The sequence below is a fragment of the Vulpes vulpes genome, chromosome 12, assembly GCF_048418805.1.
Source record: "Vulpes vulpes isolate BD-2025 chromosome 12, VulVul3, whole genome shotgun sequence".
NCBI lineage: Eukaryota > Metazoa > Chordata > Mammalia > Carnivora > Canidae > Vulpes > Vulpes vulpes.
The window spans coordinates 133226776-133240010 of NC_132791.1; the positions used below are offsets into that span (position 1 = coordinate 133226776).

At 57.8% G+C, this 13235-nt stretch overlaps 1 protein-coding gene across 1 annotated transcript; it reads right to left on the minus strand.

Moving 5' to 3' along the window:
• Window positions 1–1463: 1463 nt before the first annotated feature.
• Window positions 1464–9677, minus strand: ARRB2 (arrestin beta 2). Its single transcript, XM_026005310.2, has 15 exons — window positions 9532–9677; window positions 6611–6641; window positions 5933–5993; window positions 5776–5820; window positions 5364–5560; window positions 5033–5092; window positions 4620–4687; window positions 4339–4474; window positions 4085–4169; window positions 3831–3903; window positions 3431–3568; window positions 2527–2610; window positions 2363–2442; window positions 2201–2255; window positions 1464–1937 (listed from the first exon to the last, which is right to left on the minus strand). The coding sequence occupies exons 1-15, from the start codon at window positions 9552–9554 to the stop codon at window positions 1844–1846; spliced, it is 1230 nt and encodes a 409-aa protein (XP_025861095.1). The 5' UTR covers window positions 9555–9677; the 3' UTR covers window positions 1464–1843.
• Window positions 9678–13235: the final 3558 nt, after the last annotated feature.

Sequence of the window (13235 nt, forward strand, 5' to 3'; positions counted from 1 at the left end):
TGGGAATGACCAATGGGAGGCAGGAGGGAGCCTTCTTTTCACTGTTTATTGTAGCAGTTTGGATTTCTTTCTTCATGCCCTGTGCATGTTTGACCTTCATAAAAACGTTAAAAGCATAAAAAGCTAAAAAAAAAAAGACATTGTTTCTCAAGTTGTGTGCTAATTTGAGGTGCAGACTGGTGGATTTTCCTGACCCCGGGGGATCGGAAGGAGGTAGAGCTTGGGCTGTGCATCTTTATGGTGTCTCCCTGAGGGTTCACCCAAAGCAGTGCTGAGCTCCAGGGGCTGGGAGTGCAGAGGTCAAGGAGCAGGCTCATGGGAATTACTGCAATGCTGGCAGTGCCCAGAATGTTCCAACCTGTGCCCGTCTCCCGGTTCTCTGTGCAAAGGGTGCTCCCTCCCTCTGGGGAGATCCTTCCCAAACCCCAGGCTTGGTCAGAGCTCTCCAGTAGGTCGTGCATTCTCATTGCTCCTGCATGTCCCCTCTGGAGCATGGATCCTGTAATTAAGTCACTAGAGAAAGGTGGTGAATGGTGGCTTTGGTCACCACCACATATCCCTCTGCTGCGCCTGGCACATCACAGGGACTCGGCAGCGAGGCTGTTGGCAGAGTGGCTGAATGAGCCTTACGAGAATCAGGAGAGAAAGGCTGGAAGGTGGGAGGGGGGTGGGTTGGGGGGGTGAGCAGGGCAGTGGGGTGTCGCTCACCCCCTTGGCCCAGCCTGGGGTTTTGGGAGTGCCTGAGGAATGTCAGGGGAGGGTGGTAGGGTGTTGCTTCTGGGACTTGCTCTCAGTGGTGTGACTCCCCGGGGCTGCCCAGAGCCTGGGCTGCTGCTGTTTTTTTTTTTTTTTTTTACTATTTCATTTATTTAAGAGAGAAGGAGAGCAGGAGAGCACAAGTGCTGAAGAGGGAGAAGCAGGCTGCCCATCCAGTGGGGAGCCCGATGTGATCCCAGGACCCTGGCTCATGACCTGAGCCAACGGCAGCTGTTTCACAGACTGAGCGCCCCCAGGTGCCCCAAGCCTTGGCTTCCATGGCAGAAACGATGACACCAGGCCCCACAGGATGTCACACGGGTTCCATCCAGTAAGCCCTGGGATCGGGTGACCGCAGCATCCATAAGGCACTGTGGACACAGGTACACGGCCATGGCAGGCCACCACCGGGTCGCATGTGTCTGCCCTGCCCAGCTCCCAGGGACAGTGCTGTGCCTTCCTGTTTCCCCTGCAAACGCACACGGGGACGTGGTGGCTTTAGCAGGCCACACCCTGGAGCGTGGACAGGGCGAACTCCATTTCCGGGTTCCCCTAGACCACACAGACAGCCTGTGCGTTGGGATACCAACGGCCAGCCTATGGGCCCGGTGGCCCAGTGTCCTTCCCCCTGCTGGGCACTCAGCCCCAAGGGAATAGCCGCAGATGAGCAACTGTCCGCTCCTCAAGCATCGCACAGGAGACATGGATGCGCGTGCCTATTCCAAGGTTTATTTTCTTCTTTATGCTCAGAAACAAAGAAGTGGCCTTGCCCCCCCAGAAGGGTGTCCTCTGGAAGGGAAGGGAAGCTGTTGCTGTGACGGTGCACATGGGGCTTCCTTCTCCCCACCTTCCCTCCTGTCTCTTTTGCAGCCCCCTCCACAAACATAGGTGTGAACACAGCCTGCCACCCACTGGGGGGGGGTTGGTTAGTTGGGGAGGCACAGCTGGAGTTGAAAAAGTAATGCCCACGTTCCACGGAGGTGGGTCCAGTGCATGTCTGGGGGCGGCTGGGGGGTGGGGAGGCTGCCGCGTGGAGGGAGGGCAGAGGCGGGGACCCCCCTCTCCCAGCAGCACCTGAGCCCTCCTCCTAGCAGAACTGGTCCTCGTAGTCCTCATCCTTCATCCCCTTCAGCCGAAGCCGGGCAAAGTCCTCGAACACGATATCATCGTCCGTGGCGTAGCTTGACATTGGGTGGACAGGAGGGAATAAGTGAGGGCTCCAGAACCCCTCTGGGCGCCCTGCGCCCCTCCCGGAGCCAGGGTGGGTCAGCAGCCTGGCTAAGTGCGGGGGCAAGAAGGGACAGGACAGGCAGCCTCCTGAGGGATGCTAATGGTCTGGATCTGGTGCCCCGGGGGGGGGGGGGGAGAGGGGGGTGAGGGCTGAGGGGAGTCCATGTCCAGAGCTCAAAGGTCACAAAGTGTGTGTTGGGGGGGAGTCTCTTACTTGGTATCAAATTCAATGAGGTTGGTGTCCACAGGGGCATCTGTGTCAGGAGCAGCTGAGGTGAGGAGAGAGAAGGGGTGGGTGGGTGCTGGAAGGACCAGCTGTGCTCCCCCAGCTGGGGGGATGCTCCTCTGGCTGGGGGTGGGGGGGCGCCGTGCTTACCTGTCTGGGGCCTGGGGAGGGTGATGTGGTCGTGGGGCTTGGGGTGCATAAGGACAAATGGCAGCTCCACAGAGACATCCCTGGGGGGGGACAGCATGAAGGGCCAACACTCCCACGCCCCGGGCAGGCCACCACACCCCCCACAGTTCCCCCACCACACTCACCCGCCGCGAGACACCACCAGCTTCACCTTGACCCTGTAGGACACCAGGATACCCAGCACCTCCTTGTTGGCCCCCTCCTTCACACTGCAATCAGGGGAGGAGCTAGACCGCAGCCCACTGCCTGTGCCCTCACCCACCCTTGAGGGCTCCTGCCAGGTTCTGGGTGGCTGACCCTTGACCCCCGACCCCCAACCCCAGTGCTCCAGCCAGCAGTGCAGACTATGCTGTTCTCCCGGCCGAGCACCCCAGTGCACCCCTCTCCGCAGGACCAGCTTGTGGCTTCTCATGTCTCATAAAAGCAGACATCCTTGTGACCCCAGGGCCCTGCACCGTCTTGCTTTCAACTCCCCCAGCCACACCCCCTGCTGCTTCCTGGAGGTTGGGCCTCCGCGTGGGCCTCGGGCCTGCTGTATGCACTCTGCTGTGTGCACTGTGCATGATGGCGCCGGGGGGGGGGGGGCCCAGGCCTGACACTCCTGCCCACAGGCACACTGGCACCATGCCTCCTCCACTTGGCTGGGCCTGGGCCACCTCTAAGTCTCTGTGCTTGCAGATCCCTCTGCCCACAACGAGCTTTCCTTGTGTCCACGTGACCTACTTACTCTGGGTCCCCACTCAGAATTCATGCCTCCCCCAGCCACTTTATTTACAGTGGCTGCACCCTTCCCGCTCCCTGCCCCCTACTATCTCCCATCTCTAACCTGCTGCTTCTCAGCACTCGTCCCTTATCTGTCTTCCCTGCCTAGAAGCTCCACCTGCTCTGTTCCCCGATCAAGCCCCGGCACCCAGGACACAGCCTGACACGCAGCCGGCCCTGAAGGGGCATGTGTGCCCTAGGCTGCAGGGGAGGGGGGAACGCCCCAAACCCCACCCACACCCCCGCCCCCACCCAGCCTGGTCTCACATGGTGCTGGAGGCCAAGTTGGTGTCTTCATGCTTGAGCTTCCCGTCCAGGGCAAGACCGCGCTTCTCCCGGTTGTCACTGAGCAGTGGGGTGATGGTGTACACCTTGCAGAACGTGGAACTGGGTGACACCTGGTCACTGGGGGGTGGGGGCAAGAGAACGGGGCTCTGGGAGGGGCCAGATGCCCACCCCCAGCGGCTTCTCCACTACCACCCACCCTTTTGTGTTTGGGCTGCAGGTATGAGGAGTAGGATGTGCTCAGAGCCACCTGCTGATGGAGAGAATGCCCTTCCTTGTAGGTAGAGTGGGTTCATTCCATCCTCACCCCATCACCCCATCACCCCCCACCCCTGCCTATGGTCCTGCCCTAAGGTGGGGCCCTGGCCATCCTGCTACTCACTCTTGTTCGATCTGAGCCACAGGACACTTATACTGGGCAGTGCTGAAGAGGCAGATGTCAGCGTACTGTCTCACTGTAGGGTGAGGGGGTGGTGAAGCAGCCGTGCAGGAAGCTCAGGCTGCTGCCCCACTGGGACACCCCCCCCACCCCGGGCTGCATCTTATTCTGGGGTGTGTCTCTGGGGCCAACATGACCAGGAGCCGCATGGGCACCCCCAAAACCCCCCTCAATTCCCCTTCTGTCACCCCGCTTACCGGAGACTTTGATTTTCTTGATGGTCTTGGTGGAGTTGTTGGTGACATGGACATTGACGTTGAGGGGCTCCCCGTGGTAGTACAGCTTTTGAGGGGAGGGGTCCAATTAGTGCTGTCTGCTGGCACCAGCCTCATGATCAGCATTCCTCCCGCCTGCCCCACACACAGACACCCAGGGTCCTGGCAGCCAGCTTCAGGCCTCGGCCAGGGGGCTGTGCGCGCTGCAGCACCTGTGCCACCCTCCTGCACCCCACCTCTTTGTCCAGGGAAGCCTCTAGATGCAGGGACCGGTCAGACATGAGGAAGTGGCGTGTGGTTTCTGCTGATGGCTGGGGGCCGGGTTTCTCCGGGGCAAATTGCACCTTTCGGATCACCAGCCGCACAGAGTTCCTGGGGGTGGGGAGGAGGGGAGGGAGGGGCCAGTCCTTAGATACCCAGACCCCCACTGCTGGTCTGATGGAGGGGCAGGGGTGCCTGGGGCTCCGGGGAGCGGGGAGGGAAGGGTCAGACCACAGGGGAGCTCACATCCCCTCACCTTTTGTGGCTTTTCTCTTCTAGAGATTTGGCACAGAAGGCTCGGATCTCAAAGTCTACTCCACAGGCCTGGGAGGGAGAAAAGGTCACATCTTACACAAGGCTCCTGACACCACCACACCCTTCCTTCCCTCTTCCCTCGCCTTGGCCTCCGGGGTGGGGGTGGGGGACTCTTGCCCCATTGCAGTCTGGTGTGAGGCACACAGGGCTGGGGGCTCCGTCCTCTGCCCCTGCCCCCGACACCCAGTCTACTGGGCAGGGCACTGTTCCTGTCTGTGCAAGGTCACCCCCGGCCCCGGGGTCCAGGATCCCCTGTCCTACCCAGGCTGCTTCCCCACAGCCCCCTCCTGGGGCACCCCCAGCTCCCGCTGGGCCCTGTGCTGTCCCGAGCCCTCAGAGCCATCCCTGCCCTACCTTCCCCGTGTCCTCTGGGCCTGGCTGCAGGGTAACAGAGCAGGGCAGGTTCTGGGGTATCTGTGGCGGAGGCAAGGGGAGGCTTCAGTTCTTCCCAAGAGCCCCCCCCCACCAAAATTTCTCCCAATCCCAACTAAGAGTCTGGAAAAGGAGGCGGGGGGGGGGGTGAGAGAGGAAGAAGGAAGGGGGGACCCCAGGGAGGATGCAGAGACAAGGGTGCTGGGTGACCCTGAAGTGACAGAGCAGGGGGGGGTCCTCACTGTGACAGGTGCCCACCCCCCAAGCTCAGCCCTAGACCCCTTGCCCTGCACAGGGTGAGGGGCATCCTCACTGTGAAGAAAAATGGGTGGGCATGCTGGCCCAGCTTCCTCAGCAGCCGGTCCTGCAGGCGAGTGGGGGGCTGGGGTGGGTTGGGCCCGGGGGGGAAGGCCTGGTAGGTGGCAATGTACAGGTCTTTGCGGAAGGACAGGCCCAGCACATCCAGGTCCTCGCGGCCATAGCGGAAGGCGCAGGTGAGGGTCACAAACACTAAGAGGGAGGGCAAGGGGGGGGCGGTCAGGACCCCTAGCCCCAGCCCCCCGGCCCCTAGCAGCATCAAAGCCTAAACCCACTTCCCCTTCTGTCCCTGCCCTCCGTGTCCCTGGGGTCGGCTCTCCATGTCTGGGATTGGCCCTCCATGTTCCCTGGGTCGTGTCAGTGCCAGCCCACCCCACCTCCCCAGGCCCCCTCCACCTGGCCAGTACCTTTGCGATCCTTCAAGTAGTCTGGGTCCACGAGCACCACGCCATCTGGGAGGGGGACACACGAGTTCGTTTCCTGCCAGGGCCTCCCCACCATCCCTGGGCCCAGGAGCCTCTCCCCCTCCCAGGGCACCTGCTGCTGCTTTCTGGGCACACTTACCCACAGGATCTACTTTGTCCAGGTGATCCACAAAGTCCCGCTTGCCCAAGTACACAGTGAGCTAAGGGTACAGAGGGGCACAGGGAAGATAGGGTGGGAGGTTGGGGGGCATCAGAGCCCTTCAGGGTGCCCGCCCTGCCCCTAGTCCTTCCAGGCTGAAGTATCCTTGGGGTCTCCTCCCAGTGGGCTCAGAAGGGCAGAATAGTGGAGTTTCCCAGGGTCCCCAACCTTGAAGCTCTTCACACCTCTGCCCATAAGTCAGGCAAGTGTGAAGTGTGTATGAGTGGTGGGGCGGGGTAGTGGTGGGACAGGCCACAGGCAGGTCAGCTAGAGAGTAGGGTATGGCCTTGCTGGCTCCCCTCCAGGGGCTCTGGGAGACGCAGGCCATAGCCTGGGGAGCTGCTGACCCTTCCCAGCCCTGGGAAAGCTGGCTCCTCAGAGGGGTACAGCCTAGGGCTCCTGGCTCCTCCCCCTGCATCTTGCTGAGGTACACAGACCTTCCCCACCCAGCCCCGTGGCTGGCTCAGGTTGAGCGGCCTTTGTGGCAAGGGGCTTCAGGAGGGAAGGAAGTCAGCTCTTAGCTGTCACAGGAAGTGGGGAGCCAGGGGTTGGGGATTGGCTAGGGGCAGGCTGGGCCTTGCAGGGGCCCAGAGAGGAAAAGCAGCCTGGGAGACTCACCTTGCAGTTAGGGCTTGACTTCTTGAAGACCCTAACAAAACAGAAAGGGAAACCCCACTGCGTCCCTCAGACTCGGCAGGGACCCCCACACCGGGGACCCCCGTGCTGCCCTGAATGGCAGGGCTCACCCAGGGTTCTGTCTGTAGCCTGTGGGGCCTTGCCAGCCCTACCCCTCCCACTTCTTCCCAGAGGAAGGACACCACAGGTCCTCAATATTCCCAACACAGCAAGGGCACCCCTGCCCCCTGGCCCCGTTCCACCCTTACTAGCTCCCTTCCTCCTACAGCAATGGCAGGAACCACCCAGGCTCTTCTCTTCTCAGAGTGCAACCCCCCTCCCCACCCCGCCCAGGGGGCCTGAATGGGCAGGTTGTAGGAGTGTCTGTCTCAGACCTGGCCCTGCTTCCTTCTTCTCTGGTCTCCAGCTCCAAAGATGGCTGGAGTACCCAGAAGGGCAATGGCACTGCTTTTGCCCCTAAAATGGTTTCTACTTGTAGGCACCACTTACATGTGACTCCATTAACCTCCAACTGTCCCCATCCCTGATCCCAGCGGCCTCAGAGCCTCCTTGTCTTTGAAGGCTGAGCTCAGATATCACCTCCTTTAGAAAGCAAATCCAGCCCGGACCCTGGTTACTCCTTTTTTGGGGGAGGAAGGGGTGTTCCTGTTACACTGCCTCATGTTTTCCTGGTGGTGTGACAGCATGCACAGGCTGTGGATCATCTGAACATCTGCCTCACTAGGTAGACGATGTTTCATTGGAAGCTTTATTCAGTTAAGCACCCCCAGCACGCTGCCTGGGGGCGGGCTGCCACTGACACTGACATGCAACCAGACGATAGAGATGATGACATTGGCTGGCATTTGTTGGGTGACTGCCCCGTGCTCAGCACTGTTTCAAGAGCTTTGTGTGTATTATCTCATTTAATATTCTTAGCGACCCAATGACAGAGGTCCCAATGTTCCTAGTTTCCAGGTGAGGGAACCAAGGCATGGAGGACTGAAGGATTGAGCCTAAGACCCCAGAGGGTGTAAATGGTGGGACTCAGATGACCAGAGGCAATGTGGCTCTGAGCCCATGCTCTTTATCGCTAAAACTTCATATTCTCCTGTCTCTGCAATCGGCATTAAACTTGTTTAATTGCCAGAGCTCCCTGCCCCCACTCCCTGCCCCAACACCCAGCCCTGGAGCTGAAACAATCTCAGCTTGGGCTCTACCCACTGCTGAGAGGGTAGGCAAGTGTCTGGCGACCCCTATGTTCTGGCCACCTGCAGGTCGGACCTTCCCCATCCCAATCCGCTATACCTCAGTGGCCATCACTGGGCAGAGTCCTCGGATAGTAGACAGTGAGGTCCTGCCAACTAGGCCATCCTTCCTCCAGCACCCCCCCCCCTCCCGCTCCCCACCAGTTCTGCTCTAACAACCTCACTTGCTGCTTCTTCCCAGAAGGCCAGGCTGTCCAAAGGTCATGAGGCAAAGGGTATGGGGGTCCCCAGGTATCCCGACCTAATGAAGCAGAGTAAACGTTGGTAATGATGGCAGCTACAATGAGCACCACCTCTTGTCCCAAGCTGGGGGCGGACAGCTATGGCTTCATCCAGCTCTCTTTCCCTGTTGCTTCTAGTTTTCCTTTTTTCCCAGGGTTTCTCCTATTAGGAAGAAAGCCACTGGACTATAGTTTTGGGGTAACTGCCCCGGAGCAGCTGCAGGGTGACCTGCCCTTAGGAGCCTCAGCTGGCCAAGGAGGCAGAGTGTGGGGGTGCCCAGAGGTGCCTAGTGAGGGGGCTGGAAGCAGCAGACGTTCTCTCCATTTCCTGTGGCCCAGAATTAGATGGGGGTGGCAGGAATTATGCCAAGTCAGCAGTACCCCTCTGGTCCATCCATCCTCCTCCCTGAACCACATAACGGAAATTGGGGGCCTCCCTCAACTCAGCAACTTCCCCTTTCTTGGGGGTGTTATAAGCCCTAATCCAGGCCAGCAGTCCTGCCTCTGATCATCTCTTTCTGATATGACTCGACTTGAGGCTCAGAAACCTGGGTTCTCCTATTCTATGGGTGGGGAGCGGTGGGGGGTGATAGGATAATGTTTTGCAGAAAAAGAGGCGTCTGGGGACCAGGGCCCAGTTCCTGATCCCTTCTGGATAGAGGCATAGTGCCCCAATCTTTTCCTCCTTTGCTCCTGCTCCCCAGGGACTCAGGCATTCACCCACTATCCCCCTGGGGGTGTTGGCCCACAACAGGAAGTGGATTTTGCTAGAGACCAAAAAAGAGAACTCAGGGTATCAGTGGAAGGAAGGAGCCTCGATTGCACAGAAAACATCCGGGGAGTGGATGGCGTGCCCAGGGCAGATACTGTCTCCCCTCACCTCGGGGAAGAGGGGTAAGGCCCCGAATGGAGGTGGGGGATCGTCATGCACTCTGCTCCCCCAAGATGAAGCTGTTGCTCCTAGCAACCTGGGGGAAGGCAGAAGTTTGGAAGCAGAGCCACCTGGCCCTTGGGACAGCCCGACCGCCTGTGGGGTATTGGCCAGGAGGCTCTCCGGCAGCTCGGCACGAGTCTAGGGGGGATCCCCTCCCAGCATCCAGCCTTCCCATACCCGACCCCTCGGGGCGGCCACCTGCTCCTCCTTCCTCCGCCCCTGCATCGCAGCCTACACCGGAGAACCCGGTCGTCCGGCCCCCACATCCCTGCGGGAACCCAGACGCCGCTTTCCTGCTCCCCTCCAGCCCTCGCCGTCTGCAAGGGCCCCACATGCGTCCCCCTCATTATCCTCGAGGACCGACGCGCGCGGCCCCAGATGGTTGTCCCCCCGGGGACCCGGCCCCCCGGTCCTCTCCCCCGGTGTCCTCGTCCCAGGACCGCCCCGGCCCCCGCCCCGCGCCGCCGCCCACGTCCCGCCGCGGGGCCCCACCTCCCTTACCTGGTGCCGGGTTTCTCCCCCATGGTGCGCGCGCCCGCCCGGTTCGCGGCTGCTCGCAGCCTCCCCGCCTGCCGCCGGGTGCCTGCTCCTCCCCGCGCCACTGCGCACGCGCGCCCTCCGCGCTCGCTCCCTCCTCCGCCCCTTGAGCCCCCTCCGATCCGGGGGAACCGGGGCCCGATGCGTCAGCCCCGACCGCGCGCGCCGCGCCGACTGGCTCCGCCCCCGTGCCCGCCCCGCCGCGGCCCCGCCCCGCGCTCCCAAGGGGTCCCTCCGGCGCGCGCGGTCCCCGGTGCCCGCTCTGCCCGCCCATCTCTCCGCCCCTCCGCGCCCCCGGCGGGAACCGATTGGGCTTCCCGGAACCGAGGTGCCCGCCCGCCGGGAGGCGAGGGCCCGGTGATTGGCTCCCTGCGGCCAGGGCGCCTCGGGGGTCCCCTCCCCTTTGTTTGCTTTCTCGGAGGCGGTGGGGGCTACGCGGGCAGTGGAAGCGGAGGAAGGAGCCCCGGCGCGGTGTGGGGAGAAGGATGCGGAGATGCACACGTGGGGGAGGAGCCCCAGCTGCGTGATGCTCGCTCCGGCGCGCGCGCGCCGCTCACCTCAGGGCTCTCAGCCTCCGTCGGCTCCTCCGTCCGCTTCCTTACTGTGGTGTGTCAGCTCCCTCTGCTGTCTGTCCCACATCTGCAGGGTTGCTTGCCTGGGTTCTCTGACTACCCATCTCTTCCATCTGCTCTCATCACAGCCTGCATCCGTCCATGCATGCATCCGTCCATGCACCTATGCTCCCGTCTATGCATGCATCCGTCCATCTATCCATGCATCCATGCCTATTTCGTGTTAGTCACTGTTCTGGGCAATAGCGACACAGACACGAATTCTCAGGGCCCCTACTTTCTAGGACACTTTGGGAGACACATAAAACAGGTCTTATGATCCCAAGAATACTAAAGTGGAGGTATAACCCAGAAGGCAAAGCAACTACCAGCGCTTAACTGGGGCAAGGGCGCAGTCCAGAAGAGGAGACATTTGAGGACAATATTTCTAAGGGTGGCCAGAGGTTGAGAAAAGGTATTGCAAAGCCAGAGAAAGGCAAGTCGCATCCTCTTCCGAAGAGTTTGTGGGGTTCCACCGCAGGAGAGGTGAGGTGGAGAGGGAGACTGGAACAGGGTGTGAAGGATTCCGCATAGCAGGTGAAGGGACAAGGTCTTCTGCAGAGCAGGATGTGTGGATCCAGTTAAAGAATGGCACGGTGAGATTTCTCCTTCAGGAGGATAATCCTGGGCAATGTGGACGGAGGAGAGAGTGGGGCAAGGCTGTCGAGGCTAAAACTAAAGAGGAGAAGAGAGGCCAGGGGAAGGAGCCATTTCTAGGGCAGAGTGGATGGGATGGGGAGAGGATGATGGGTGCCTGACATTTCTGGACTTAAGGAGCTAAAGTATTTCTCCTTCTTGCACGTCTTTTCCCATCCTCCCCGTCTTTCCCACCCAAATGAACTAACTTCACATTTATCCCCCCACTGTTCCATTTGCCAAAAAATGACAGTCTCTGGGATAATCTTTAACGTTCAAACAGAGGCAGTTCTGTCACCACCTCTTAAGCTCACCCTTCATCCCTTTCAAGCTTTTGATCATGCATTTCTTTTAGACTCATGAATCACGATGTCAAAGGGTCATGACCAGAAGGTAATGAGATACACCTTGCTACATATCTAATGTGATTTTGGAACTGAAAGGTAGTGATCTGTGTGGCATGAATGCTATGTGTTAAAAGAAGCTAATATAAAGACAATTTTAGGAAGATGTTGAAGAAGGCTAGAAAGAATGAAAGAGGTACACCAAATACTAGGTGTGAAAAACCATCATTATAAAGATGTCGTTTCAGGCGCCTGAGGGCTCAGTTGGTTAAGCATCTGCCTTCGGCTCAGGTCATGATCTCAGAGTCCCGGGATCAAGTCCTACATTGGGCTCCCTAGTCCACTGGGAGCCTGCTTCTCCCTCTCCCTCTGCCTGTTGCTTCCCCTGTGTGCACATTCTCTCTCTCTGTCAAATAAATAAATAAATAAATAAATAAATAAATAAATAAAATCTTTAAAACAAATTAAGATGTTATTTCTCTGCAAATTGTCTATAATTTTAGCACCATATCAAAGTAGCAATGGGAGGCTGGTCCAAGGTAGTAGGTTATCTCAAGTGATAGCTCACAGTTACAGATCGAACTCCTTTCTACTCTTTCCCCCATCCTCACTACTGCACCTGACTAGTCCTTAAAAATAAATAACAATGGGACTTTTTTTGGGGAGAGGAATTTGATTCTAACCAATCAGAAGAATCAACTTACAAGGAAAGCCAGAAAAATTCTGATAAATAAGAATAAAGCAAGCATTTGTCTTAACTGATAATTTATGTTACACTAATTAAAATTATGTTATTGGTGCGATAATACTAGATAGAGCAGTGAAATAGGGAGTCCAGATATAGACTCACAGGATAGCATTTCAAGTCAATGAAGGTAGAATGGCATATTCACTAAATTGGGATGAGACAGCTGGCTATTCATTTGGGAGAAAAAAGTTATGTTTCCATATCTCATGCCTTAAAATAAATTCCAGATGGGTTAAGGATCTAAACGCATGGAATACAATGATAAAAGCATTAGAAAAAAAAAACAGGAAAATATTTTTATAATCCTGGAGGTTAGGAAAAGCTTCCTAAGACATCAAATGCCAGGATTTGCACTTTAGAGTATTTACCATGTGCCAAACATTGCTCCGGGAACTTTACAAATATCAATTTATTCTATGCATTAAGGTTTTATGATTATCCCCACTTTTTTTTTTTAAAGATTTTTAAATTTATTTATGAAAGACACACACACACACAGAGAGGCAGAGACACAGGCAGAGGGAAAAGCAGGCTCCATGCAGGGAGCCCGACATGGGCCGAAGGTGGCGCTAAACCGCTGAGCCACTTGGGCTGCCCATAAGGAGCCCTCTTAAAGGATGGCAAGAGGGTATCAATCACAGAGAATAAAAGAATAATGTCTCCAGGCAGAAGCAGCAGCGTATGCAAAGGTTCTGCGGTAGGAATGGGCTTGCTGTTGGATAGAAAGAAGGCTATTTTGGCTCAAGGACAGGGAAAGACAAGGAGCCTGAGAGTACATGTCCAGGTCGGAGAGCTGCCTATTGTCAGATCACCCGGATCCTAGCAGCCAAGGCAAAAAGGTGGGACTTCATTCACATATTTGGAGGCCACTGAAAGGCTTTAAGCGAGTGACAAGAAGTGACTTACACTTGTAAAGACCACTCTGGTTGTTTTGCAGAGAAGGGACGACACAAGGCCAAGAGGGAAGCCATATGAAGAGGCCATTATGAGAGGCCAGAAGCGAGAATGCTGGCCAGGACCACAGGGTCATGGGAAACGGAGAAAAAAATAGCCTTACGGGGTTAACGCCTTTAGGGCTTGAAGACGGACTAGACAGAGGGGTAGGCAGAGAGACATAGACAGGGGTGACCCTCAGACTGGACTTTCCTCCAGCTCAAATGATCAGATCATCCCTGTGCACCGAGGTATGCAGAGCGCGGTGCTGGAGGTCAGTCCATGTTCTGTGATCCAGTGGAGCAGCCGCAGGCGTGCAGCATGCACGCACCGCGCCGGCTGCAGCTTCCAAGAGGAGCGCGGAGTCGCGGCGGTGCACAGGCCGGAGCAGCGCCC

Bases quoted from the DNA above. Each gene is read 5' to 3' on its own strand.
- ARRB2 (XM_026005310.2), bottom strand. From the start codon at position 9,554: ATGGGGGAGAAACCCGGCACCAG. The intron at 6,642-9,531 runs GTAAGGGAGGTG...CTGTTTTGTTAG, and splicing joins GGGGAGAAACCCGGCACCAG to GGTCTTCAAGAAGTCAAGCC. The intron at 2,443-2,526 runs GTGAGTGTGGTG...GTCCCCCCCCAG, and splicing joins CTGGTGGTGTCTCGCGGCGG to GGATGTCTCTGTGGAGCTGC.